The 8,477-nt window shown below is 43.9% G+C and overlaps 1 protein-coding gene across 1 annotated transcript; it reads left to right on the top strand.

Annotated features, from left to right (window-relative positions):
- The first annotated feature begins 3,074 nt into the window (after positions 1–3,074).
- LOC119385961 (Golgi phosphoprotein 3 homolog sauron) lies at positions 3,075–7,731 on the top strand. Its single transcript, XM_037653318.2, has 2 exons — positions 3,075–3,327; positions 6,449–7,731. Exons 1-2 carry the CDS (start codon positions 3,075–3,077, stop codon positions 6,871–6,873), a joined length of 678 nt encoding a protein of 225 aa, XP_037509246.1. The 3' UTR covers positions 6,874–7,731.
- Positions 7,732–8,477: the final 746 nt, after the last annotated feature.

The raw sequence follows: 8,477 nt of genomic DNA, 5'->3' as shown, positions 1-8,477 counted from the left end.
AAATACTAACTCGTAGCACGTAAATATTTATTCGAGAATCGGTTTCAGAGTATGGATTTCATATCGTGTAAGTGGAACTTGCTTACTAAGCGGTATAAGCCATTAATCGCTAAATCAACTTTGCTTTAATGAAGTTGAACAGTGTCACGAAGGCAATGACAGCCCTTCTGTAAATTTTGCTGTACTTGTAAAGTGTAAGGAATCTATTAGTTGGTCTTGAAAAGCTGAATAGGCTAGCGCAGGGTCGGCTTGTGGATCTATTGACTAGCCTCCGTCGTGAATTCTGGTGAAAACTGCTCAGGGGACTCTCCATTGCCGGCGTTATCGCCAGGATTGCCTGGTCATGAGGGCTGGCTGATAAAAGCGGAATAGAATCAACTGAAAGGAATCTTTACAGCACACAGGCAATTCTTACTCAAGGTTGTCAACCAACATGTTTTTCTCTTACACTATTCCACAAACTTTGGACTTTGTGCCACGACTTACTGGCATTTTTGTTGAACCTTGCATTGTTTTACGACACTATTTGCATGATATTCTTTACCATAATTGCTTATTTGCACTGCACAGGAGTTGCTACATTGCTCACAAAGAGTACTTTTGGTATTCCTTGTGTGCTTTTTTGCGATCTACAGTGCCAGTGACTTTAAATCAGTTGTAGGTTGCCTTTAAGCCTTCAGTTTATGTGTATGTATACATTCTTTCTGATGACTTTTCTTTCTGCTTTCATTTTTCAGCCAAGCTTGCTCGTTTTTGCGTCGCATGCTGTCACAGGGCCTTTTAAAACAATGTGTTGTTTGTATTCAGCATTCATAGCTAATGTACATTGCAATAATTACTCTTTTTCTTGAAAATAATGGTATGTTTAAGTAAGAAAATAATTGAGATTGTTAAAACGCCAGTGACTGCACATATGCAGAATTGGTGGTAGTGACAATGTCCTTCTGCATCTAAGCTGACCCTCTAATGAGTTCATGGCACTAATTTTAAGTCTGCTAGTAAACATAAACTTAGTGAGATGCTCAAAAAATATTTGAGTCAGATATTATGTAACTCTCACTTCTGAAATGCCTACCATGAGAAGATTCTTGTAAGCTACTTTTAAGGTGGAAAGAAGACAAACTTGAGAGACCCATGGCCATAACCACTTTAGATGTGCCCAATCAGCTTCCATGCCATCACGAATACAAGCAGCATCTGCCTGGGAACAACCAAGCACATTATAATAATCGAGGATTGTATTCTAAGGAATCTCTTAACCCAGCAGTGTCTGAATGCAGACGTCATGTGAAAACAGATTGAATATGCTGTCAGTGTTTGACATTTCAAAATTTTCCTGCCGCTGTACTCTGTGTGCAAAATAAGTGAAGGGAAAGTTTGCCCTGCATAGTTAACCTTTTAGGCTGAAATATGTTAAAGTAGGTATTGCAAAAAAAAAAAATATATATATATATATATATACTCCCCGAGCATAGACAGGCATTGTGTTGTCCTTTAAGCAAACTTGGCATGTTTGCGTGTTGCCACTTGTGAAATACTGGATTCTCGAAAATGTGGAAGGCTATAACAGTGCTAACAGCAATGCCCTGTGATGCTTTGTCAAACACCAGTACATTAAAAATATTGTGTTTTATATGTGTCCTTGTTGAAAGGAATTAGAAAAACAACTGCATGTTAACAGATACCATGCCAGCAACTAAATAGAACACAGTTGGCAAATGCAGCAGCAGCAGTAGCTCTGTGCCCCTCTGGATAGTAAGTAAGTAAGTAAGTAAGTAAGGTATTCCTATTCCCTTTTACCACAGGGCAGGTGTTTTAAGCGCCACAGGAAAAATATATTTAGTGTTATAGAAATCTATACCACAAGATGGCACTGCCAATACGGCTGCTTGCATTGCTGTCTCTAGTAATATGGTATTTTGTAAGAACTGATATCGACATGGAAATGCTGGAACTGCTTAGCCCAAATATGCCCAGTGTCCTACATATAGGACGCGTCTTTGATGCACTCTAACATCGCTACTTCTTTAGCTGATGACTAGCGGCACCTACAGCACATCAAGCAGGCCTCAATGAGGCCTGCTTGATGTGCTGTAGGTGGCGCTAGTAATCAGTCGGGTGTAATCTGCTGTTGGTGGCGCTAGTCATCAGCTAAAGAAATAGCGATGTTAGACTGCATCAAAGAAGCGTCCTATATGTAGGACACTGGGCATATATGGGTTAATTATCTCTGAAGCAAAGCACTTTTTTTTTCATTGGTTATTCTTTTCGTTCCATAAATTTAAATAGCAGTGAAAGAGCTTGCATTGCCAACTTTTCACATCCTGTTTATTGGATAAATTTATGGTCTCTAAACGAGAACTCTGGAAAGAGGGTGTCGAAGGGGACCAAGCTGAACATAGTGGTCAACCTTCATGTTGGATTGTTACTCAGCAATTATGAAAAAAAAAATTTGTCGAGACATTGCAGCTGCTAGTGGCACTGTAATGAAATACCAATCAGATGCTGTAAGCAGATCTTTCTCATGAAAAGAAACAATGCATGTGAAAATGGGGGTAGTATATATAATGTCAAATAAAAAAAAAATCTGAGCCCTGTATGAGCTAACTGGCTTTCACATAGTCTACCTACTGTGGTCTTTTGCTATGACATCTGTCATAAGCTTGCGTGTTGCTTTTAAATCAATCAGTCGTAATTATAATGTTAGTTTTGGTGCAGTGCTTACATGTTCCACACAATAACTATATATAAAAAAAAGAAAGAAAAACCTTGGGTTTCCTCATCTAAAGGAACAGTGGAATTGCCTGTTCCTTGAAGGGCACAACAATTCCACACAGTGTCCTCTTGACAGCAAGTGTCATCTTCCCGTGGCAGAGGGTGCAACTGTTTCCTTCACACTGTTCTGAAATTGCTGCAAACATATGCTCTTGATTTATCTTGCATTAAACAGGCATGTACTTGTGTTAAATCTGTTTAATTGTCGACACCTACTCAGATACATATTGACAAGTTTTAATAAACCAGTTCTACTGTATGTGGTGGTGAGCTTCTGACCTTACAGTAGTCGTTGGCGCATGCAGGGCTACACATCCTTTTGGAATGACTGCATTTCGTCGGGACTGCGAGGTTGCATCCTGGTAGAGCTGGCATTGCGAGGCCGCATCGAGCTGGAGCGATGCGGGGTGCGGCGCCGGTCGCTGCTGCTGCGCAAAGTGCTGCTACGCTCGGACACACCTACAGGCGACGTCCTTCTGGATGAAGCACTGCGCCACCTCAAAGAGACTCGACCCCCTGAGACCCTGCAGGCCTGGATAGATTACCTCAGTGGTACGAGGGTGCTTCCTGCATTTCGTAAAATGTCTTGCACACTGAAAAGAAACGAGTCTCCTCTGTTTGCTGATGGAAAGTTGTGTGGGCATATGTCATGTTTCGTTTAAAATTAAGTACAGCTTCCACCGAATATCAGCAGAATTCTGTGATTGGGACCAACTCCTTTACTTGAAAAGCAAGCTTTGAAACAAGTAAGCTTTTGGCCTGGACCAGGAACTGCATGCAGCACAGTCACATTGCTGTCTGAACATATTGTCAAATGGCCCACTCTCTTTTATATTTTGTCGAGCCCTTTATAGGGATACATTTTCAGAGATTTTCAGTCTAGTTCTATTCTTAGCGCACACTACTTGCAAATCACTTGTTTATCTGACTATTTTGGATTCATTTCAAACACATGCTGCTGCTTAAAGCAGACGACTATATTTTGCCATGCCATTTCCATCCATGTGTTGATTAATGCGAAAGGGGGCAAGAAGCCATGTTTTCAGATCCATATTCTCTGTATGCACTGACTGTAGCAGGTAAGACAAGGTGAGATGCAGAACAGAAGCTCTGCAGAAATCAATCAAAGGTTGCTGTTTGATGGTCTGCATCTATTTAGATAATGTATGCAGTGATGTTGTTCTAAATGTCACCATGGCCAGATAGAGGGGTGCAGTATGAGTGTATGTATGTATGCGTGTGTGTATACGTATAGTTTGCAGATTTAGCAACACACACACACACACACACACACACACACACACACACACACACACACACACACACACACACACACACACACACACACACACACACACACACACACACACACACACATATATATATATATATATATATATATATATATATATAAATGGGGCAGAGCCCCCACTCCCTTCCCGCTTGTTTGAAATAATATTCTGGCTACATTCCTGATTGTCACTGCTAATGTGACCATTGTACACCAGTCTGTAAAGAAATACAAGAAGTATTAAGTTACAACAGTGCGGCACATATGCCGGCTGTCTTACGAAAGATTGTGTTTCCTTGTAAACAGTATCGTAGTGTTTCTCAGCAGTGCATTTTTCACTCCACCGGAGGTTCACAAACTTCTTTCAGTCATTGATATAATCATTATTGGATATTCAGTCACCATCTTTAAAAATTTAGTCACTTGTTGCAGTTGTGGAATTAAAGGAGTACTGACACGAATTTAAAAAATTTTCGGATTGTTGCTCTAAATAAAAATACTGATGTCGAGAAACGTAAAATGAGTATTGTGGTGCCTGCAAATGCATCGTATATATTTTAATTACCACTACCTTAAAACGACACTTTCGGTTTCGATATCGAGGGGGCGATTTCCCAGTGACGTTTCATAGCAATGCAACATCACGGGGATACAGAAACTCGCGACATACTAGCGGCAAATCCGTCAGCTGCTCGTGGTGCACATAAACAACGATGAGTGGATTGTCGTCCAGTGACCCTGACAGTGATTTCTGCGATTTAGGCTGCATGCAGGACGCAGAACTCGCAAACTCATTGGAACTGCCTTGACTCGTTGGGATAATGTCCATTGCAGTGGGGCTGGCTTGCAGATTCTCACCGACGAAAACTTCAAAGTCAAATTAAAATATTTTATACGTGTTCTCCGACTCCGGTGTGTGGACAGCGTTGGCATTGCATACCAAGGAAACAAAAATGTCCCTTTTGTGATGTCTCAAAATTGTGTCAGTACTCCTTTAAAGACACTAAAGGCAAATAACAATTTATGTCAGATTAAAAGCTCAATGTATGACAACGTCTAAAACGGCAATATTATCAACAGCAGTGCCCTACTTACCGAGAAATTAAGCTAAATGTATCACACGATGAGCGCCACGAGCGGCACATTTTCAAAATAATCCCAATGACGTATGAGAGTCTGCCTACAATTAATCACTAGTAATCAAACTAGCAGCAATAAAAAAAAAGAACCTTCCGTGCATTAAGTTTGTTCGTTTCTGTTTGATTCATGGAAAAAAGAACCTCTTTGGCGTTGCCATGGGGAACGGCACGCTTGGTTCAAAGGTTCCGTTTTCGCCGAACTGCGCTTTGCCCGGCGCCCTGCTTTGCTCACGCGGTCGCGTCTCAGTGGTAGTTTCGGTATCGCGTAGTGACGCGTGTGTTTTGCGCGCTTGTGAAAGTCGCTCTGACAGAAAGTTCAACGAAATGCCGTATGCATGTGATGTTGCCGGATGCCCGAATGGCGCACGCTGCCAGTGCATGCCGCCGCGCAGTAAAGGCGGGCAACGTTAAAGGCCAACTCCGGCGATTTTTTGAGGTCGATGGATCTCAATGAAATTCACTGGGTATGTTCCTTTGAAAGTTTCCGTCATTTATGCCAAATTACAGGCTTGAGACACGCGCAGATTGTTTGCAAATGAATTTTAAAGATTGTCTGCGAACGCCCTCCCGGTTTCCCACAATTATTGGCAACATTGCGTCTGTGACGTCAATATTGTTAAGGCGACGGAAGTGATGCAGCCGAGGGCACCGCTAACTGTCAGTATCAGACGAGGCACTGTCAGTCGCAGACATTACAGCTGATGCGAGGCGTGCTCACCTCTCCATTGTGCGCCTGCTCGTCCCGGCTGTCACAGTTTTCATACTCCGCGCCGGCGTGACCGGCATGCCTTGCACGACTTACGGTTCGTAACAACTACTACGTCATACGGAGACAGTACACTTGGTTGGGTTTCGGTTTCGGTATTGTGCCTTTTTGCTTATTAGAAATTATTTTCGAATTTGCTGAGCATTTCTGCTATCGGGCACGTGACAAGAGTGTCTCAGGAACATAAAAGCACCATTACCCTGACATGGTGAAAAAATTGCCGGAGTTGGCCTTTAAGCACGGCAGCAGTGACGTGTGAAAGACTGATTTCAGGCGGGCGATTTGAAGTGCGCTAATGCGATGCGGACTACTAAAACATGATTTTATTTCCAAATAAGCACTTCCTTGGCATAAAAGTAGCACTACGAGGTTTCTGGACCGCTATTTCAACAATCAACGTCGACTTAATATTTGCCTTTAGTGTCCCTTTAAGCCAATCAGTGTGCAAGCGACATTTTTTGGTTTGCTTCTATACAGGGGAGACGTGGAATCCTCTAAAGCTGCGTTACCAGCTACGCAACGTCCGCGAGCGCTTGGCCAAGAACCTAGTGGAAAAGGGAGTCCTGACCACCGAGAAGCAAAACTTCCTGCTTTTTGACATGACGACACACCCACTGGTGGACCAGACGTCCAAGGGCAAGCTAGTGCGCCGGGTGCAGGAGGCAGTGCTGAGCCGTTGGGTCAACGACCCCCAGCGCATGGACCGGCGGCTGTTGGCACTGTTGGTGCTAGCGCACGCCTCAGACGTGCTGGAGAACGCGTTTGCTCCACTCTCAGACGACGACTACGAGCTGGCTATGCGCCGAGTGCGCGAGCTCCTCGAGCTCGACATGGAGGCCGAGGCCGCCAAGCCCAACGCCAACGAGGTCATGTGGGGTGTCTTTGCCGCTTTTGTCAAGTGATGCAGCCATGACCCAACCACTCCGCACCTTGGAGGAGGATAGAGGGGAAAGATAACGGGCTGGTGGAGTGCCCTTTGTGGGCACACTTCCAGTTCTACCGAGTGCCTCTGGTCATACGCCTCTCTTTGGAGCAGGCCCAGCCCTTGGGGGAGTGAGTAGTGGCAGGAGCTGCGAGCTTTCGGTTTTCATACACGTTGGTGCTGCTGTTGCTAGAAAATCTTAACAAGCAGAGTGAAAATTGGCAACACGTTTGCAGAACGTGTTGCCAATTGGCAAGACACCAATGTGGTGTCTTGCCATTGTTACTATTAGTGGCAGTTAGATTTAGGTGCCGTTTCTGCGTTAACTCGCGGTCACGATTTCATTAAAAGAAAGGAGACGAGAGCAGCGTCTGTGTACGGTATTCCTTGCCACTGCTCTTGTTTCTACTCACAGCGCCATAGTGTATTGCAAAACCGAATGCTCGTAACTAAGTTGGGTAGCCCCCGGTTGAGCGATGTCTGCCCACCCCAAGTTCCTGCCCTCGAAGCTTTTTCCCCAAGCACTGGACCAGACTTTTTTTCTTTTCCCCAAGGGAGTGCGGGAGGCAACCTTTGTGCTAATCCAGAGCTCCAGCTGCCTGACACTGCAAAAGACCCCTGGTGTGCTTTGTGCTGCACGTTGCAGAAGGTCTGTCCTTGTACATAGCTGGGCCTTTCTTTTTCTTTCACTCCTGTGGGCGTGGCTCTTGCCGTCAGCTTGGCGGCTTCTGCAGTAGCTCAATGCCAGCTGGGAACAATCATTTTTCTTCCGCTGTATTCTTTTGGTAAAAGGTGGCTCTCCTGTCGTTCTGATTGTAAATAAACATGCTGCTCTCAACTGAATGTCCAGTTTATGTTTCATAGGCTGACAAAAGGAGGCTTCTGGACAGCACGAGAAAAATAGGGTTTTAATTCTGTGGTTTTACATCCCGAAATGAGGCACACCATAGATTAATTTGACAGCCTTGTGTTCTTTAATGTGACCTAAATGTGTTGCCCTCAAAAGACGACATGAATTTGGTTCTCGGCCACAGTGTTGTTATTCCCAATCAAAATTTGGTGCTTTGGAATTTCTCCCACCAGTTGATTGTATTTCATAGCATTGTGTTATAGCTTATCTTTATGGCTATATAAACTAGTCATTCTTCAATTTTTGTTTATAACCTAGGTGACCAATTTATTCCTTATGCTTGGTCTTAATTCACAATTTTTTCCCCCTATATTATCTGCGAGTTTCACGGCCGATCCCCTACAGTGGGTAGGAGCCAAGAAAAAAGGCACAAGCGAGCAAGCGGCTGCATTTCGATGGAGGCGAAATGCAAGAACGCGTGTACCGAGATGTAGGTGTACGTTAAACAACCCTCAATGGTCAAAATTAATCTGGAGCAATCGACCACAGTGTGCCTTATAGTCGCCTCATGATTTCGGCACGTAAAACACCGGCATCTATAATGTGACCTAAATGTAGGTATATACACGAGTGTTTGTGCATTTCGCCCAAATTGAACTGCGACTGCTGTGGCTGGGAATCAACTCTTGTCCTGAAAAGGAGGGTTTCTCAACGTTAATGGTGCATGAGTAAGT

This window comes from Rhipicephalus sanguineus, chromosome 3 (assembly GCF_013339695.2).
Source record: "Rhipicephalus sanguineus isolate Rsan-2018 chromosome 3, BIME_Rsan_1.4, whole genome shotgun sequence".
Classification (NCBI taxonomy): Eukaryota; Metazoa; Arthropoda; class Arachnida; order Ixodida; family Ixodidae; genus Rhipicephalus; species Rhipicephalus sanguineus.
The sequence above is the reverse complement of the archived record's forward strand: the minus strand, read 5'-3'. Positions and strand labels throughout refer to the sequence as shown.

Coding starts and splice junctions, on each gene's coding strand:
- LOC119385961 (XM_037653318.2), top strand. CDS start 3,075: ATGCAGGGCTACACATCCTTTTGGAATGACTGCATTTCGTCGGGACTG. Junction 3,328..6,448: donor CTGGATAGATTACCTCAGTG/GTACGAGGGTGC, acceptor GCTTCTATACAG/GGGAGACGTGGAATCCTCTA.